Raw genomic sequence first — 21,893 nt, 5'->3', positions numbered from 1 at the left:
GTGGTTTGTAGAGACGTGATTTTTTTAAAGAAAAGATTTCTTTTGGAAAAGAGATCTGTCCTCACAACATGTTTCTCAGCAATTGTTAGTCTGGACTTTTTGATTATTACTGAGGTTTGGTCATTGTAAGGTGAGCTTTCAGGCCATATTCAACTAGCAAACAACTAGCAACATAGAAACCCAAATGTGTTGTTGCCTCATGTTGGATTGCATCTGGACCAAAAGCTGCTTGTGAACACACCACCAAATAGTCAAAAGCAAACTGAAACAAGAGCCATGTTCTGCTCCTGGGCAAGAGGACTTGTCTTTCTGCACAGGGGAGGGAGGGAGTTCTGTGTTTTCTGAAGGGAAACCGAACTTCCATTTTACAAAGACAAAGAGTAAACAAAGTAGCATTTAGTACCATTATCACAGTAGTTGTCACTCACCACAGAGTCATTTGCTCGAGCGAAAAATATGTCTGATAATTTAATCCACATCATTTGCAAATATTTGAGAATTGTAGCTAAATTATAACAACCTCTTTGTGATCTTGGTTGGCTTGAATTGTTTACTTGCTACGTCACTTCACTACATCACACTTGCACTCTGATTCATTGCTGAATAACCAGTCAGATTGCTCTTTTCAGCCGATTGCCTAACGCAGATTTTACATGCTGAATGAGGCCAACAAGCTCCAATTTTAACTCGTTGAGAGCCGATGTGTGGAACACACCAAACTAACTTGCCTTAGCAATTGACCATTGAAGCCCAATGGCCGACTGTCGGCTTGGTGTGGACCCTTAAACATCAAAACACTATACATACACTTAGCAAATTTTGATGGTCGGGAGATCACAAGTAGATGTAAAAATTGTTTGAATGCAGAGATCTGTCTTGAACACAACTTTATGACCTGGTAAATTCTGAAGCAAGCGCATAGAATTAAGTGCCAAAAACATGAGCAGAGGAAGATAATGCTGTAATTGATTTCAGAGCCACTCTCTCTCCTTCTCTCTCTCATAAGAGCTTAATAATGTTATAAGCAATGAATGTTTGCTATACATTTTAGCTTTAACAGCACACGCCTCAAGAATTCAAGCTGACAGCTCTTGAATTCTTGTTTTGCTCTGCTCGTAAATTCCTCTCACACAATACGAGTCATGACCATACAAGCATCAACAATTTCCAAGTGACTTCTCAGACAGAAAAAAAGTATATGAGCTTGTAGGAAAGCCAAAATTGCACCTTGTAATCCCGCTTTATGATTCTCCACATTATCCTGTTATTTAATTTATTTTACGAGTTCAGACTCACAGATATTTGACTGAATAGAATATGCATATTTGGCGTGTTGTCCAGGTAGAGGAACTCTGTAAGAGTCCAGCAGTGGAGTTTTATGAAGGTGAGCCCAGGTCAGGTTTCTTCATCATTGCCAAGTGTGCAGCATCCCTACTGTCCAGCAAATCCACCAGCCTGACCTCATCAAAGATATTATGAAGCACTGCTCTGGAGGGTTCTAGGACATGGAGGCCAATCAAGGCCACTAGTTTCTTTGATGTGTTGTGGTTCCTCAAAGATTTGCCAAGTACCATTGCTCCTTTGGCATACTTGTCAGTTGTAGCAAGGGTGACAAAAGTCTGGTCTGCCATGGCTCACATAAACCGTCAGACCGAACCAAATACAAGGCCTTGGCTTGAAATGCTGGGAGACACCCTAAGACACTCTAACTTGTGTTATTCCCCTTGTCAGGATAGAGAGAGAGAGAGATACACTATAAAACATCTCACATTGGTTAAACTTACAAACTCAAGTTCACCAGCTGCTTTAAAAATGTGTCAACTCAACTTAGAGAGATTCTTTGTTTCAACCTAAGATGTTGAGATTTAGTTAAATATATTGTGAAACTCAACATCTCAAGTTAAAACTAAGAATCTCTCTAAGTTGAGTTGACTCACATTTTCAAACCTGCTTGTGAACTTGAGATTGTAAGTTTACCCAAGTTAAACATTTTACAGTGTAGGAGAGTGTCTAGCCTGACTCCAGAACGCCTCCACCCTCCCGCTGATTTATGTAGGAATCGGGTTTAAAAGTGTGGAGTTGGAGTGGTGGAGGGATGTTGAAAGTCGAGAGAAAGTGGAGGTAGGACATGCTTGACTATTTATTGAGGTTTGGTCTTATGCTGATTGGATAAGAGAAGGATTACCAATAACGAATTAGCCTCATCAAAACTGCACTCTCCCGAAATTTGTTTATAAAACATCGCTTTTCTTTTTGAGGGGACCTGAATGACTTTTTTTAATGGTAAAGATAAATGTTCAGGAAATTACAGCTTTAAAGAGACCACAGACACTTGCTGGGGCTAAAACCCTTTGTCTGGGTTTCATTTACTTTAGAATGAATCTCTATCTCTTTCTAAACTGGAAGGATAGGCTGCAACTTAATTGGGGTTTGCCAGATAATATTTCCCCCAGTTTGTTGGAAGTGCTTTTGAACATACAGTATATGTTAGTTCTCTTTTATAGGAATAGTGAGATTTGTTGAATTGTGGCATGCTATTTTATTACTATTAATAAACAGTAAAAGATGACATGGGCATTTCACCAATATGTTTAAAGTGCTGTCTTATCTTCTGCAGCTTACACTGAGATTCTAAGATCCAGAAATCAATGCCATCCATGCTGAGATTAAGTGGCGCCAGGTTGTTGTATAAAGCAGAAATTTGTGCATGTGGACCTGTGGGATCAGCCATCCATTGTTGAGGAGCTTAGCAGCCGCAGTCCAGCACAGAGCTTGTGGTTTTATTTCCTTTAGCGTCTGGACTCAACTTTGGCCCCTGTGAAGTCACAGAACAGGAAATCAATGGGATCCATACAAAAAAGTCACTGTGGTCACTCTGCCCATGATTCTGGCGCCAATAGCTGCATCCCCTGACAAGCAACGAGGACTTGTGCTCAGAAGTAAGTATTGGAGCTGATGTGACATGCACATGCTGGATCATACGACACACTTTGATTCGCTCATAATAAGATCTAGAAGCGAAGGAGGAAAAAGCAGTTCCTGTTCAATCATCAGTGTCTTCCCAGAAGTTCATTCGCCAGTGAGTGAAAGAGAGAGAGAGAGGTCTCTGAGGCAATAGAGGCGGGTGAGGAGTGGAGAGAGAGAGACAGAGGAGAGTGAGTGTATTGGTAACCTAATGCCGTCCACCCCGTGGCCGGAGCGATACTATCGGGACTTTACCAGAAATCCTTCTCCTCCCTAACGGGAAATATTATCCTCCTCTTACCACTCTACCATTGCACTTTTACAGCTTCCCGCATGCTACTTCATCAGCCCCTGGCATCCAGACCCTGACCACCCATCTGAAAGCTCTCTGCAGGTGTGGCGCTCGAGTTACTCTGACTTATCGCACCCTCCCTCATCCTTCGTATGGCAAACAAACTCGGCCCTAATCAATGGAGCCGTTCTGAATGCACATAACTTAAGAGTGATGTATGAAGAGCGCCGCGCGTCTGGCAGATAGAGACTTTATTAGCGCTGATGTTTCCAGGCTCTGTGGTGGTCCGGCAGGGAGGGGCCAGGTGGCACTGCTTCCCCTCCCATCACTCTCCCCGGCGGCTAGAGGTGACACTCCATCAGGGAAATTGATTGGGCTTGTTGCATGGCTAATTTATTGATGATCTGCGCCTGGCGGGGATAATGAGTGTATGGGCCTCTGATGGATGTCCGAGCAGAGCTTGTGAGCAGCTTGAATTACCGCAGCCGCCCTGCATATGTCAGAACACACAACTGCTTTAGAGCGAGCGCTCGCTGGATTGATGTATTGATTAAACTCTAATCTAAATTAATACTCTTCTATAAATGTTCACCTTTCAAACTGACTGCTTTGATACCTGTGAGGCCTGCAGAAAGTGGATTGGGGACAGTGTTTCTGCTTCTTGCCTATTAAACTACGTCTGTCCTTCCATCTATCCATTTGTCTGTCTCTCTTTCTATTTATACATCTGTCTTTCTAACGGCTCAACTGTCCTTCCATCCATCAGTACTTTCATTCATTTCTCTATCTATCTTTCTCTTTGCCTTTCTGTCCATCCATCCATCTGTCCATCTATCCATCAGTTTATCCGTCTAGCCATCCATTCTTCACTTTGTCAGTACATCTGTTGATCCATCCATCCATCCATCCATCCATCCATTCATTTATCTATCCATCCATCTATCCACCTGTCCATAATTCTATCCATCTGTTGATCCATCCATCCATCCATCCATCCATCCATCCATTCATTTATCTTTCCATCCATCTATCCACCTACCCATAATTCTATCCATCTGTTGATCCATCCATCCATCTATTCATCAGTTTATCCGTCCAGCCATTCATTCTTTACTTTGTCTGTCCATCTGTTGATCCGTTTATACTTCCGTCCATACATCCGTCCGTCCATCTATCCATCAATCCATACATCCGTCCATCCATCCATCCATCCATCCATCCATCCATCCATCCATCCATCCATCCATCCATCCATCCATCCATCCATCCGTCTATCCATCCATCCATCCATCTGTCCATCCATCAATCCGTTCGTCCATCCATCCATCCATCCATCCATCCATCCATCCATCCAATCATCCATCCATCCATCCATCCATCCATCCATTCAGCCATCCATCCGTCTGTCCAGCCATCCATTCTTCACTTTGTCATTCCCTCTATTGATCAGTTCATCCATCCATCCATCCATCCATTCATCTGTCCATCTATCTGTCCGTCCATTCATCAGTTTATCCATCCAGCCATCCATTCTTCACTTTTTCTGTCTATCTGTTAATTTGTTCATCAATCTGTCCATCCATCCATCCATCCATCCATCCATCCATCAGTTTATCCAACCAGCCAACCATTCTTCACTTTGTCTGTCCATCTATTTATCCGTTCATCCATTCATCCATTCATCCATTTGTCCATCCTTCCCTCGATCCATCCATTCATCCATCCATCCATCCGTTGGTTTGCCCATCCATCCATCTATCCGTCCATCTATTAGTTTATCCATCCAGCCATCAATTCTTCACTTTGTCTGTCCATCTGTTGATCTGTTCATCTATAATCTGTTGATCCATGATCCATCCATCCATCTGTTGATCCATCCATTCATCCATCCATCTGTCCATCCATCAGTTTATCTGTCTAGGCAGCCATCCATTCTTCACTTTGTCTGTCCATCTGTTGATCCATCCATCCATCCATCCATCCATCCATCCATCTGCCTGCTCATTTGTGTATTTATTCATTCTGTTGTCCATCTCTTTATCCTTGCTTTATTTCTAAAAATGTTTAATCATTTACTTTATTAGTTTAAACAAACAATTCTTTAAACATATTTTTTAAAATTAGTCTTCATATGTATCATTTTTAAAATACTTGACAAAATCCTGAAAATTATAGCGGCATAAGCGAAAATGATTGTCTTAAACAAACAAAAGTTTATAATTTAGAAAACCGCTGTAGACCTCATGTTAACATGCTTTGTTTAACATTCAGAGACTACTTTGACATTTTTTAAATATCTGGAAAAAAACTGTTCCAGGATTCTAAAAAATGTCCATAAAGAAAATAGTACAATCAATAAGGAATGCAGGATTCTGCGCTGCTTCAAAGTCACAAATAAAATACTGATTTTTGTGACATTGACCTTTGTAGACAGTCTACTATATTCATTACAGTAAATGTGCTTCTGTTTCTTCTTACAGTCTAAAAATGTGTAATTGCATTCCTCTCTAGTATAAATGAGAAGAATGTTGTCCTTGCCGAGAGCTGCAATGTCCATTAGTGGTCAGTATCTTGTTGGCAGCATTTTTGGGAGCTTAACACCTTGTGCTTTCATCATCTTTTTTTTTTATTTTTTTTTTTTGAGCTTAACACCTTGTGCTTTCATCATGGTTTGACCTTGAAATGTACAGTAATCTCTTACAGTAGTGTCACTGAGGTGTTATGAAAGCTACAGTTTACCCAAAACTGAAAATTCTGTCATCTTTTCCTCACCCTTGATTTGTTCCAAACCTTTTTGACTTTCTTTCTTCTGTTGAACTCAAAAGAAGAAATTTTCAATAAAGCTGGAAACCTGTACCTCGAAGTTAAAGTGATCATTCAAACAGAAATTGAAATTTACTCACTATTCACTCTCCCTAATACTGTATAAAACCTTAATTAGTTTCTTTATTTTGTCAAACACTTGATTATTTTTGAAGCAAGCTGAAAACTTGTAACCAGTGACTTCCATAGTAGGAAAAACAAATACTATTGAAGTCACTGGTTACAAGTTTTCAGCTTTCTTCAAAATAATCAAGTGTTTGACAATAAAGAAACTCATAAAGGGTTTGAGGTGATGCAGTGGCGCAGTAGGTAGTGCTGTCGCCTCACAGCAAGAAGGTCACTGGTTTGAGCCTCGGCTGGGTCAGTTAGCGTTTCTGTGTGGAGTTTGCATGTTCTCCCTGCATTTGTGTGGGTTTCCTCCGAGTGCTCTGGTTTCCCCCACAAGTCCAAAGACATGTGGTACAGGTGAATTGGGTATGCTAAATTGTCCATAGTGAATGAGTGTGTATAGATGTTTCCCAGAGATGGGTTGCAGCTGGAAGGGCATCTGCTGCGTAAAACATGTTCTAGATAAGTTGGCGGTTCATTCCGCTTTGGCGAGCCCAGAATAATAAAGTGACTAAGCCGAAAAGAAAATGAATGACCACTTGAAGAATGTGTTAAAATGTGAATAATTTGAACAAATTAAGAGAGATCATACAAAATGCATGTTATTATATATTTAGTATTGTCCTGAGCAAGATATTTGACATAAAAGATGTTTACATATACTTCACTACATAAAAATTTAGCTGAAATTAGCTGAAAAGAACACTTTGCAAAAGTGTACATACCCATGGTTTTCAATACTGTGTGTGGTTTCCTGATGATCTATGAGTATTTTTCTGCTTTGTGATGGTTGTTTATGAGTCTCTTGTTTGTTCTGAACAGTTAAACTGACTGCTGTTCTTCAGAAAAATCCTCAATCTCCTGGAGGTTCTTCTGTTTTCCAGCATCTTCTGCAGATCTGAACCCTTTCCAGCAGTGACTGTATGATTGTGAGATTCATCTTTTCACACTGAGGATGATTGAGAGACTCAAACACTACTGTTAAAAAAGGTTTAAATCAAAAGCTGTTCAAATTGCACAATGACAGATAGCGCTTAAAAACACATTAAAACGAAAGTAATGAGCCCGATTTAAAAATGTAAGGAGTAGAAAGTAGAGATATTTGTGTAAAAATGGAAGGAGGAAAAGTAAAAAGTTGTCAGAAAAATTAATAGTGGAGTAAAATTCTGATACCAGAAAAATCTACTTAAGTACAGGAACAAAGTATTTGTGCTTCGTTATTTCTTATCTCTGCTTGAGGATGAGTAAATAGTGAGTACATTTCAATTTTTGGCTGAACTATCCCTTGAAGTATCCCTTCATCCTTCACAGTGGTCAATCATTCATAACAAACACAATCAAAATGGCTATAGATGGTACTGTAAACAAGCTTAACCAATGAAACCTTTGTATTTCTTAATTGCAACACCTTTTCAGCTGTGTATTTTTCAATATCTCAAAGTAACGATTGTTTAAGGTACTTGCCAGCTTACAAATCATAAACAGCGACTTAAATGTAATGCCATACATATTTATGAGTTACTTAATTACTTTGCGTTCGTAAATTTGGCCTCTTGCAATATCATAACTCAGCCTGCCCTTGTTGACGCATGCTTCTTGCACTATGACTGAATGGATTTGGCTGACGTTCATCTATCTGTTGGATCATAAATATAGCACCATCAGAGCTCCTTGGTTACACATCCATTGGCATTAATGATAAATCACCTGAGTGGTTGGAAATCAGATACCTGTGAAACATCCTAGTGCAGAGTAACTCTTATCTAAACTCTTAACCGTGATTGAAGAGGTACTTAGTTTGTGAGCTGAAAGGATATATCATTTTCCTTTTTAGAAGAGGGAACAGACGTGATGCATGTAAAATTGAAGCACAGTTTAATGCTTTCTCAATGTCATGTATGTTTAGTAATTGCTTTATGCCTTAAGAAGCAGGACACTGGACTTCATTTGAAGCAGATGTTGATCAATATTAAATCTGGCAGATATTGTTTGTAAAGGAGGGGAAATTGTCTGATTATCAGCTTTAAATGCAATAATATAAGTCAATTTGAATTTAAATTATAGTTTGATAGATTTATGCTCAACAAGAAAGTACATATTTTTTTACAGTAAACTGTAGAGTAAAAAATAAAAGAGATCATTATGACTTTTTGTTGCAATTCCTCAATTATGAGGGAAAATGTCAGGATAACATTATTAGATACTCAGAATTCAGACATTTGTCTCACAATTAAAACCTTTACATCTCAAAACTTTGAGTTTACATCTTGCATCTTGATAACATCTCACAACCTTCAGTTTTCATCTTGATATTCCAAGTTTACATCTCCCAATTTCAAGTTTCACAGTGTAACTGGAGGGATTCTGGACAATGGAGTTGAGGATCCATGCGCAGTACGTATCGAACATAATCGTCAGGCAAGCGGGTGTATACAGATAATCCAAATCATGGTCATTAACAGGTGAGTGGTCAGCACAGTCAGCAAGTATCAGTAACAACGGGAAAACAAGGAGAGGATTAAAACACAGGATAGATTAGACAAAGAACGCTTCGAAATGTTACATTAACAGATAAACTCAGCACAGATGTGTGTGTGTGTGTGTGCGTGTGTGTGTGTGTGTGTGTGTGTGTGTGTGTGTGTGTGTGTGTGTGTGTGTGTGTGTGTGTAGTCAATAGTCCTTTAAACAGTCCATGAATAGTTTTAGCTGTGTGTGTTTGAAATCAAAGGAAAACCAGAACAGATGTGAATGTGTGGTGCATGACAGGATTTGTAGTCCATATGGTGACAGGTTTGTAATTCTCCAGCAATCAGCATGGGCTAGATCGCTGGTTATTGTGATACACAGATTTGATTTTTTCTCTCACAATTTCAAGTTCACATCTTGCAGCATTTATTTTTTCTCTTACAATTCCAAGTGTACATCCTGCAATGCCAAATTTACGTCTTCCAACTTTTTGTTTTAGTTTTCAAAGTTATTAAGTTTCCATATTTCTCGCAGAAAGCAAGGGCTTTTCTTTTTCTAGATTGCTTTTCAAAACACTGTCAGTTGGGTTTAGGCAAATGGGTGGGCGCTGATTAATCTGTGCTTTTTAAAACACTATTGCTTGGGTGTAGGGATGGAGGTGGAAGAGGAGGAGGTCAGTCAACAGTGACCTCTGGTGGATTTACGTGCGAAGAGCAGGCACGAATGGCACTTGCGAGAGAAATTTGAGAACTGAAAAAGCATCCACAGTGGCCTCTGGCAGATTCGTGAAAACAAAAACTGCAAAAAACGTAGCTACTGGGATGTATTTGGCGCTCTCCAGAAATGTATATAGGGGTACGTAATCACAATGAGCCTTGGTTGGCTTGTATGCCACTAATGTTGACAGTTTGGCACATTCTTGCGACTGAATAATACAAAGGTTAGTGTATGCTCCATTCAGCCATTATCATTTAAATAAGCTTTGCTCCTTATTAAAAAAAAATGTATATACTGTTACAGCTCAGAACCATTATATGTGTCTAGTTCTTATGGTTTGCTGCAAGTAGTCATGTAATAAAAGGGATAAAGTACACCCAGGCGGTAGTTTTCACAGAATAAAGCCTGTCAGTCTTACAGTATACAACAGCCGAAAAGCCTGTCAAGTTTATTCTGCGACAGTTTTATTCTGATATACATTATTCATTACAGAATTCTGATCTTTTATCCTACAAAATTCAAAATAAAACACCACAATCACCTTTTATTTCTTTATCTTTTACTACAGTGAACATCTTAAGCTTATTGCATCGATAAAAAAAACAGAGCATCCTCCATTGCTCATTTGCTGTCAGGAAACTGCTGGAGTAATATTGTAAACACAACCACCATATTCGCCATTGCTCTGCATTTTCTAAGATGTTTTTTCACCCCATTAGTGGACATCTGATAGCAGACTTGCCCGTAGACCTGTAGGCCAGATCAGTCGACGCAGGAAACAAGAGCAGTCTGAATTCAACAGTGATCCGTATGACCCCTCTGCTCAAATACAGCATTGCATTAAGAGAACGAGACGCTCTCTTCCACTGTTAAAGTCCACTATGGCTTTGTAAGTGATACAGCGGCTTTTGTCTGCCTTACACGAGGCTTTCAGAGAGATTGATGATGAAGTAGAGAGGAAAGAAGCGGCGCTCTCTTTCGCTCTCTCTCTTTCATTCTCCATCTTTTGTTCTTGGTGGCTCGGGAGCAGACACCTCAGGACATTAGTAACACAAATCTGCAGGATATAGCTTTGTGCATGCATGATTAAAATGTCTGGCTGTATGCGTTTGATGGGTTGCATTATGCTGCTTGAAGGTTGCACTCATACAGATCAGCGAGAGGCTTGATCTTGGTGTCTTGTTTTTGGGATTTTTTTTAGACTGCCACAGTTTGGATTTGTATTCTGGATATTCTTAATCTGGGGTCTCGGATAAGAATGCAGTACATTTGTGTCATAATAAAGGTTATAACTGCATGAAAGATGTTGATTGTATCATTCCAGCGGAAAGCACTTATGATTATTATTTTATGACATTGTGATATTTTTTTATGATTATTGCTAGGTTGTTATTAGGTTCATTCTACTGGAAAATTTTATGTAGTAACCTTTATTTTTTATGGGTTCCTCTGAAGACCTTTGAGTTTACATTAGCAGACTTCATATTTACTATAAAATATTGTTTGTTGTCCTTTCACAGTTCTATATGGGAAAACACTAGACACTTATTTAGAAATACTCCATGTTTCTGGGACAACTTTGTGCAAAAAACAAACATTTAAAGTGGTTATTTTATTCTCATTTGTAAGCTGTTCTGGATAAAAGCATCTGCTAAGTGAATAAATGTAAATGTAAATGAAATCTACACTACCAGACAAAAAGTCTTTTCGTCTATCCAAGTTGTTCTGAACAACAAACAGTAACTTGGCTTCTAGTTGATCATTTGGTATCTGTAGTGGCTTATATTAAAGGCAAAGGCCTCTAGATTACGCTTATTTTACCAAAATAAAATATGATCATGCCTTGATTTTTAATTATTTATTTAGGACAGTAAGGTCTGACTTTGCTTAGACAAAAGTCTTGTCACCTAACAGAAATAATGTACAGTATAGAATATAAAGTCATGGTGCAGTGGAAAAAGAATATTGTGTATGACTGCCATGAGCCTGGAGGACTGCATCCATACAATGACTCAAATAACTTATTGATAAAGTCATCTGGAACAGCAAAGAAAGCATTCCTAGAACTCCCAGAGTTTATTAAGATTCTTTGAATTCATCTTCAATGCCTCTTTCTTCATCGTACCCTAGACATGCTCAATAATGTTCATGTCTGGTGACTGGGGTGGCCAATCCTGGAACACCTTGACCTTCTTTGCTTTCAGGAACTTTGATGTGGAGGCTGAGGAGAATTGCTATCCTGCTGAAGAATTTCCCCTGTCCTGTGGTTTGTACTATTATGGGCAGCATAAATGTCTTGATACCTCAGGCTGTTGCTGTTGCCATCCACTCTGCAGATCTCTCGCATGCCCTCATACTGAATGTAACCCCAAACCATGATTTTTCCTTCACCAAACTTAACTGATTTCTGTGAGAATCTTGGGTCCATGCGGGTTCCAATAGGTCTTCTGCAGTATTTGTGATGATTGAGATGCAGTTCAACAGAACTAGTTATTATTTGTTGCTTTTACAACTGGGATTGACGACAAGACTTTTGTCAGGTAGTGTTTGCCACAATCCGATTAGTTGATCAGCTGTAATTTTAATTTATTCAAAAACATTCACTCAACTCTATTTTATGGCTCTGCAACATTTTATGTCTTATCATATGTCATGATCAATAATTATTATATCAATTGTATTATTATAACAATAATGTATACTATAACAGCAAAAAGGGAAGCACGGTGGCACAATCGTCTCACAGCAAGAAGGTCGCTGGTTTGAGCCCCGGCTGGGTCAGTTGGCATTTCTGTGTGGAGTTGGCATGTTCTCTCCGTGTTTGTGTGGGTTTCCTCCGGGTGCTCCGGTATGCCCCACAGTACAAAGACACGTGCTATAGGTGAATTGAATAAGCTAAATTGGCCATAGTGTATGTGAGTGTGTGTGTGTTTCCCACTGTTGGATTGCGGCTGGAAGGGCATCTGCAAGTTAACGGTTCATTCTGCTGTGTCGACCCCTGATTAATAAAGGGACTAAGTCGAAACCAAAAAGGATTAAATATCAGCAAAAATATTATAGCATAATTATTAATACTACTACTAATACTACTACTACTACTACGACTACTACTACCACTACAACTAGGTTATTATTAAGTTCTAATGTTCAATTCTAATGTTCAATTTAATATAAATTATCTTCAATTTATATTGTTGTTGTGAAGATCTTTTGAGTTTATATTAGCAGACTAAATGTTTCCTGTAAATATTCTCTTTTGTATTATATAAGTTTTATATGTGCAGACATCTAGACACATTTATATTTATAATTTTTTATTTATTTATAGACAGTGTATATCACAACGTTATTACCTTTACAATCTTACATCATATTTGCCAAAAAGTTAAATTGCCAAAAAGTTCCATAACACTTGATATAGTGTACAGTTAGATTAGAGACCCTTGTTGGAAACGCATTGGCCAGTCAAATCAAATCAAATCAAATCAAATCAAATCAAATAAAATAAAATAAAATAAAATAAAATAAAATAAAATAAAATAAAATAAAATAAAATAAAATAAAATAAAATAAAATAAAAATAAAAAATGGTAAAATAAAATAAATCCTTTGGTTTCCCCCAAAGTCCAAAGACATGTGGCATAGGCGAATTGGGTGAGAGTGAATGAGAGAGTGTATGGGTGTGTCCTGGGTGTGTCCTAGTTCTAGTCCTAGTGTCCTAGAAGAGTATCCACCACATAAAATATATGCCAGAGTAAATGGCGGTTCGTTCCACTGTGGCGATCCCTGATAAATCAAGGACTAAGCCAAGAATTGTAGGTGAGTGAGTAAATGAAATGAAATTAAAGTTTTAATAACACATCCTAATTATTGAGTAGTCTGATCCACAAGAGCATCTTTAAACAGTGCAGAAAAGGGAATTATCACTTTTGACAGGAGCGCACCCAAAGTTTCATTTCTGTCATCAGTGACACACACACACGCACACACACACTCAGACAGTCAAGTGAAGCTGTGTAAACTTGCAATGAGTGACAGATTATAAGTTATAATGGGGGCGTTCTAATATTGTCACAATGCTTGCTTTCTGTGTATAATTTATTCATGATTTGAACAACATTTTTTTTTTGTTTTCATGTTGCCAAGCGGGCCAAGATGAAACTGCCAAATCGTTTTACCATTGTCTTAATTTACTGATGTTTAAGCAGCAATTCAATTATTTACTTATAGATGTGTAGCCTAAAAATGATATAACCTTTATTTAACATAAATGTCAAATAATTAACACTTGCAAAACCAAGTCTAGAGGTCTAGTTTTGGATCATACTAATACAGCAACTAATACCAGTATGTATGTTTAATAATTGTCATTCCTCATCAAACCTCATCTTGTCTGTCAATGTTTGTTCATAAATATAAATGCTGTTGTCTGACATCTGATGAGAGAATGGGCATGAGATATTTATGCTGGTGCTTTTGCGAAACAGCACGAGTGGAGTTGGTGTGCAGTGATGAATGTGTTTGCATATGAATTGACGTACACGTGACATTCAGTATGTGTGTCTGTTGTTATTATAAGATGTGTGAGCATCTCCCTAAGCATCTCGCTTGGCATTCAGTGCATCTGAGAGCTCGTTGTTGATCACACAGAAAAATGTGTGTAGTTGTGTGTGTGTGCCCAAACTCACAGTGAGCATTACTGCTAACATCAGCACAGAGCACTAGACTAAACACAACATTACTCACTCTGGTATAGTAAATCTCAGCAAAACTCACTGGCTGTGTATTTGTGTGCTGACTTATCTGTAAGTATTTATCTAATCTCCTGAATGTCTCAATATGGCATGCTTCTCCTATGTATACTCTGCACAGTATGTAAATGTGCTGCCTGTGGGCTGTTGAATACCGCCGTGACCTGCTGCATTCGCCAAAAAATGTGCAGTGTGCAAGCCGAGCGCACAGCTTGAGATGCTTCATCCCACAATGCAGTGCGCTCCACTTGACCTTCCGTTTCCAGTGTAACAAATGAACCTGAGGCAATTTTAACTGAGCTATTTAACCTTGGTCTTGACTCATCATTTGATCAGACTGCCAAACGGTTGCATTCTTTACACAAAATAGGATTAAAAATGCTGGATAAATATATTTGTTACTGAGATTAATGTATGTGAATTTCACTCAGATACGAGGTCATGTGACAGCTATGTTTGAAATGTTTTATTTTGTTGCATTTTGCAGATATTGTATTTTAAAGAGGCCTTATTATGTGTTTTTGAAAGTGACCTTCCATGCAGTGTGCAACACAGCTCTAAGTGATTGAAAACATCCAGCTGAGGTTTAAATGTGAAAGTTCACCTTGTTTAAAAATATAGATTTTTTAATAGAAGATTTGACTCAGAGTCGTTTAAATGATTCATCGTTCGTCCGGATCTTTTGGCTGTTCGTATTGACATCGACACGAAACAATACCAAATATGAAGTGCCGGATCTGGTAAAACGTGAATGTGCCTTTCCCTTCAAACACTGTGCGGGTGTGTGTGGGACTGATCATGATGAGTGAACATTAATGGTTGAACATTCTGGTGATTAAAGCAATAATCTACCCTGCAACGGGGGATTCGTTGGCCATTTGTTAAAGGAAGCACTAGAAAAGACTGTTGATGTATGGGACTTTGTCAGAGCTTGACAGGAACTTTATCGGTACACAGTTCATGGATCAGTTTCTTCCTCCATTTCACAAGTGCAAGTACGTGCAATTAAAATGGCTACCTCCTTGTTTTCTCTAGCTTGCATAATATGTATTTAATTATGTTTTGTTACTTGTAACTGCTCCTCACGGCTTGCTAATCCACATAGAAAATGCAGCGCGTGCCGCTTTGTTTATAGATTTAAATGTGTTTGTGACCTTGGGATCCTTTGCTGTTTGTTGTTGCTATGGCCACCGTCAAGCCATTCCTACAAATGTGTTGCGGTCAAGTTTCAAAATAGTTCAGCTTTTGCCGCTGTGTGGATTAATATTGAATGTGTGTCGCTGTTTTTACTTATGGTTAAGAGTAGAATAATATGCTGGTGTTTACTGCATTGCTTTAATCCACTCCTGCATTGGGCTCATACATATATTCTGCACGTGCAAGGCAAAAAACACATGCATTGTCAAATTATATGCATTTATTTTTACTTCATTTGGTAAACAACTCCCAAACAAGTCATTCCACGAAACATTTTTCCGAAGTCTTTTGTGTGACGGTAATCTGTGATGTTTGGTCTTATGACCCAGTCTGTTACATGGACTTTATTACATGGAGCAAATGTTGGAAACAGAAAGCCCATCACAATTTCTCTATATTACTGCTTATCAAGGATTGAAGATCATACACAGTGTATGAGGTAGCATGCAGAACTGTTGATTTACTATCCTTTAGTAGCAAGCCCTTGCCAATACCATGTTGTATGTATTTAGTTTCCTGTAGCATTGATCAGTAAAATGATGATTAAGACAAAAAACAAAAAACAGATGGACCCTCCCCTCACAGTGCAGAGCACAGCATCTTCTTAACATGATGCTCTCCATGGGAATCCACTACAGTGTTTGATGGAGGAAAGTTCAAATTTTCCCAGGACTGCACATGCAGCTACTGGGCGGGACATGTGCTAATGTTTCATGTTGATGTCATGTTGGACTGTTAAGAGCAAGTTGTGGTTGCGCCATGGTGCATTCCCTATTTACATGGCTTACTTTGTAATCAGAGAATCTGAATGCTTCATTAGAGAGGAAATGGATCTGCTCTTGTGGGATGTTAAAGTGAGCCAAAGCCCCCTGAGGTGAAGAAGGTGTGGGAGGATAGAGCAGTTTTTATATTCATGAAGACAATCATAATCCTTTAATCAGTTTAATCATTTAAATTAGGATATTTAAGGGTATTTCTGTGCTGCTGTGGATCCCTGTGTGTATAATAAGCATATAAAAATTATGTGTATCCATGTTTTGGACTCACGTATCACTAATGCACTCTTTAAAGCAGTTTTTAGTTGGTCAATGGCATGGTGTTCCAGTTGGCTCAAAATAGCAATGCACCAACAATGTGCTTTAACACACCTCCTTTTCAGACAAGCATGCCAAAAGGTGCACAAATGTGCACAAATGCATTTGCTATTTAAACAATGTAGTGCAGGACATGAAAGTGATACATGTGCTTGGCTAAAACTTGCAAAAAACACTTTACAGCATGCCTGGTCCCGCTTTGCAGGACGCTTTCATTTACTTAGAGCTATGTTACACACTGCAGGAAAGCTCATTTTCAGAAATCCTAAATGGGCCACTATAAATTATTCAATATCTAAAGTTGACAGAATTAGTTTTTTGTAACTGAAAAGTGTGACTGCAACCTAAAGGAAGTTGAAGGTGTAAAAATCATAATAGAAAAATGTAAACATTATAAGAAGACCGCTTTAAGTACTATGCAACACTCAGTGAATCCAGCTTTGTTGCATACAGTTTCTGCAATGTATGCTTTCAGGTGTACTGCACATAATATTTTTATAATGTTGTAGATGATCTGGTCCATTCTAGGGGAGTGCGGGGAACAAAGTAACGCGGGGTAAAAAGTAACACAGAGTTTAAAGGTATTTGCCCAGGGTTAACCTAGGCATGCTTCTAATATTTTCACCACAGTGTCGACAGACGTCCTTCTGCCAATTATTGAAAAACTTTAGCAAAATTTGCAAGAGAAACACTGGAGAAAGAATTTTTGCAGCATAAAAGTATTCATTCATTCATTCATTCATTCATTCATTTATTTATTTTCTTTTCAGCTTAGCCCCTTTATTAATCCGGGGTTGCCCTTCCAGCTGCAACCCATCACTGGGAAACATCCATACACACTCACTCACACTCATACACTACAGACAATTTAGCCTACCCAATTCACCTGTACCGCATGTCTTTGGACTGTGGGGGAAACCGGAGCACCCGGAGGAAACCCACGTGGCATAAAATAATTTTTTATTAAACTAATTTTTTTTAATTTAAAAACATCTGTGAAAATATGCATGTAAAATCTTATATTGTTGTGATTACCGTCTTCTACGCTAAAAGATGGAACCATTTCAAAAGATGCATAAAACACACAGTGACCAGTTTGAGGAAAACTCAACACAACAGGGTTAGTTGGACACCAAATAAACAAAAAAAAATACATATTGAATTTTGAATGTAATGTTGATAAAATTAAATTAAAATGTTTTTTAATAGAAAATATTTTAATAGAATTGTTTTATTGCTAATTATGCAAATAGGCGAAGCAGTGGCGCAGTATGTAGTGCTGTCGCCTCACAGCAAGAAGGTCGCTGGTTCGAGCCTCGGCGGGGTCAGTTGGCGTTTCTGTGTGGAGTTTGCATGTTCTCCCTGCATTCGCGTGGGTTTCTTCTGAATGCTCGGGTTTCCCCCACAGTCCAAAGACATGCGGTACAGGTGAGGTAAGCTAAATTTTCCGTTGTGAATGTGTGTGAATGAGTGTGTGTGGATGTTTCCCAGAGATGGGTTGCGGCTGGAAGGGCATCTGCTCTGTAAAAACGGGCTGGATAAGTTGGCAGTTCACACTTTCAGTGCTCATTTGTAGGGGAGGCCTGTGTGTTGTTGGTAAAAAAATATGGTTTGTCTAACCCCATTGCTTTGTTCATTATAGTGTTACTTTGTGCCCCGCTCTCCCCTTTGCCCCGCACAGGACTAATATTATATTCTACAGATATAGTATGAGTATAATAGCAACACTGTATGTGTTTCTGAGCACATCCAGTAACTGTCTGGTTTTCTACAAGCACCTTGAGACTTCTAACAGCTCTGTGATATAGTGCTAAGTGATTTCTATCTCATCTCAATCAGCGCAATCCATAAACTCCTCCAGCGTGTTGTGCTGATGTAATATCCTGTGCTCCTGAGAGCAGGACACCCTGTGAGAGATGGATGAAGCTCTTCACGTATGTGGCTGTGAACAGTCTGCTTCTATCACCACTCGGCAGACTCCCCGCCTTTCAATCACCTTCACCATGTCTGGATGACGAACCCAAGGCCCTTCAGTTCTCGCTTTCACTCATATTTCTTGTCTCCGTCGCTCTTTCTCTCTCCCAGTAGCCTTTATTTTTCCTCTCCACATGCTCCTAAATCCCCTCGTCTCTGGTCTCCCCGGTTGTCTGGGTGGGTTTCGCTAGCAATCCCTCTTTGCCTGTGTGCTGATAAGGCTTCACTGAGAGCTTTCAGATCCCACTGATTATGTCTGGTCTCTTTGTGTGCTGTTTTCTGAAAATCTCCGCATCTCTCTCGCAGCATCCAGCACGGATGAATGAACGCCTTTTAAAGCTATAAGGCTCTTGAAAAGCACCCTTGTTGTTTTAAAAGGACATCGTGGTTTTCATCTAGAGAGGAAGGTTTAATTCTGTCTTCCTTTCTTCTCACTGTTTATCATCTTTTAGGGATTAGGATTGTGCGTGAGTCTGTGAGGATGAGATTCGGTGCATTATTGCTTATCCCAGGTTTTTTTTCTTTACATTTCATTTTCATTGACCTCTCTGCTTCAGTAAATATTTTTGTCAATGACATCAATGAATAGATTTTATGCCTTAGATCAGGGCTGTATATAATATACGGCATATCCTCTGCTGGTGGGCCACCATGCAGACTTCAGCTCCAACCTACTCCAGTACATCTGCTTAAATGGTTTCTACAGTTATAGATATTTTATTGGTCCTTTTTAGGATCCTTTGTTAACCCTTGTGGGGAATTCTCTTAATTCTGTTTGTCCCAAAAATTAAGGATCATTCATTCATTTTCCTTTGGCCTATTCCCTTATTTATCACCACAGAAGAATAAACCGCCAACTATTTTGGCATATGTTTTACACAGTGGATGCCCTTCCAGCCACAACCCATTCCTGGGAAACACCCATACACTCTCACATTTACACACGCACTCATACATTATTGCCAATTTAGTTAATCAAATTCAGCTATAGCTTTGGACCCATGCGAACACTAAGAGAACATGCAAACTCCACATAGAAATGCCAACTGGCCCAGATGGGACTTGAACCTGCGACCTTCTTGCTGTGAGGCGACAGTGCTAACCACTGAGCAGCCAAATTAAGGGTCATAAACTTCTAAAATAAGCAGCTAGATTTATTGTCAATTTTTTTTTGCTTGAAATAACAACCTCAGCATTCATCACAAACTCTGTAAATATCTATGGTTTTCCCTCATCAGTGTTCAGAATTTCATCAATATTTAATATTTATATATTTTAAATATAATATTTCATTGATATTTCATTTTTGGGTTTATTTAAAGTAAAGGTTTATATCTTCTAATTGTGAAGGTAAATGAATAGGTGTAAAAAGTCACTATTTCTAAAAATTTAAGTGGCAGATTTGTATCGTGTGTGTATTGGAGTGTGAGTTTGTTCCAGTGTGTTCCCGTAGTTTATGTGGTGTATAAATGATTTTATAGCTGGCAGATCAAACTTGACCCCTAAGACAATCTTTGTACGCTAGATGTGTAATGCCCTCATGAAAATAGAAAATGGCAGGGGCGTAGCGGTCATTTTAAAAGTGGGGGGGCTGTATGAGATCATAGGTTCATATAATTATTAATCACCTGTTTCTAAATGGTTTGTCTCTAAAAGTGAGGGGGGCGTACCCCCCCCCCCTCTCCCCCGGTTGATACGCCCCTGGAAAATGGTCTATTGGTTGGACTACTTTTAGAAAAAGTAATCAGACTTCAACATAAATAAATATAATTTAGGTGTTTTTCTGCTGTTGAAATGGCCATGGGTCTTTTAGGTCAACACAAGTTTATATGGCATTCGTGCTTGGATTCACAACAAAAATTGGATCTGAGATCAGCAGAACAAGAAATCTCAAACCCCTTGAAAATAAACTCACTTGTGGTGAGAATGTAATCCCACCCAATAGAGCAACAAACTAGGCTTGATCAAACTGTGATGTGTTATTACATATACTGCATGTAAAGAGCAGTTCCTAATGCCTCTCAGAATGTAAGTTTAAATGGAGAAAAGACAATGTATCATGTCTAACCTAAATTAGATGTTTAGAGTTTACTTGCATATGTTTGTCCATTTAAAATCATTGTATTGTGAAACCAAACCAAACCAAACCAAACTAAATCAACAAGAAATGCAACTTTTAACAGTTTTCCTGTTTGCATTATAATTGAATTCTGTCATTCATCAAATACTTGTTTATAATGTTATTCCCACAATTCCTCACTCCATGTCAATATCATTGCCACAGTCATATCACCCTGCAGCCCAAGACGGTTACTCACTGATGGTAAGCAGGGCTGAGCCTGGTCAGTACCTGGATTGGAGACCACATGGGAAAACTAGGTTGCTGTTGGAAGTGGTGTAAGTCAGCAGGGGGCACTCAGTCTGCGGTCTGCGGTGTTAGTTGTAATGCCCCAGTAAGGTGAAGGGGACACTATACTGTCAGTGTGCGCCGTCTTTCGGATGAGATGTTAAACCTAGGTCCTGACACTCTGTGGTCATTTAAAATCCCATGGTACTTCTCGTTAAGAGTAGGTGTGTAAAGACTGATTTATACTTCTGCGTCAAGTACACGCATATGGTCCGGTGCAGCCTTTGCATGGTAGCATAGCCCCCCATTGGCTGACGTCAATGCTGACACGCACCTCTCAAAAAATTTAACTACAGGTCGCAACAACGCATAGCACAAGCTCGGTCGGCTTGATAGCTGTGACCAGTTTGGGTGGGACCAAGAGCCGAGCGAACCCCTTGGAGCAAGTGTTTACAAGTGTGGTGTCCTGTGAAGGAGCTCTAGAGGGAAACTGTTGTTTCGTGTTTACCTTATGACTGAAGTTGTTGCACGTCCTCTGGTTCCTGCCTCAGAATGAGCAGGTTTTAGCTACTTGTACATTAAGGTAGTGTTAAAAAAAAATGAAACACTCGCAAAGAAACTCAACACAGGGGAGCATAAAAACCTACTGCAAGCTAGTGTTTTGAAAGTGTTATTGCAGAACAACACAAAGAGCACGCAGAAGTATAAATGCACAGCTATGCGCAAGGCAGGTGCACACCGATCACTCGAAACAGAAGAATAAACCAGTCTTAACCCCGGTGTCCTGGCCAAATTACCTCCATACAGTAGGTCCTTACCCATTATGGCCTCCCAATCATTCCCATCCACTGAATTGGCTGTATCACCTGTCACCTGTCTCTCCATTCTACCGCCATTGTCATGTGGCTGCTGTGGCATCATCAAAGTGGATGCTGCACACTGGTGGTGGTGTGGGGAAACCCCCCCACATGATTGTGAAGCGCTTTTGGTGTATGGCCATACACAATAAATGAGCTACATAAATACACACATTACATAACATCATTATCACTGTGGTGTTGGAATGTAATTAAAATGAAATTGTATAATTAATTAAACTCTTTTATCTGTCTTTTTTCAGAGGCTTTTGACATGGTGCTTCGTCTGGGCCGTAATTCCAC

The 21,893-nt window shown here is 39.2% G+C and overlaps 1 protein-coding gene across 1 annotated transcript in view; it reads left to right on the top strand.

The window, feature by feature from the left end:
* The window catches only part of gpc3 (glypican 3), a 301,002-nt gene that overhangs the window by 127,820 nt on the left and 151,289 nt on the right, over positions 1–21,893 (top strand). The window contains exon 3 of the mRNA XM_056471966.1: positions 21,854–21,893. This exon is cut by the window's right edge and continues 649 nt beyond it. Coding sequence (XP_056327941.1) covers positions 21,854–21,893 — 40 coding nt within the window. The remainder of the gene's footprint in view (positions 1–21,853) is intronic.

This window comes from Danio aesculapii, chromosome 14 (genome assembly GCF_903798145.1).
Source record: "Danio aesculapii chromosome 14, fDanAes4.1, whole genome shotgun sequence".
NCBI classification, from domain to species: Eukaryota; Metazoa; Chordata; class Actinopteri; order Cypriniformes; family Danionidae; genus Danio; species Danio aesculapii.
This window is presented reverse-complemented; position numbering and strand designations above follow the sequence as displayed.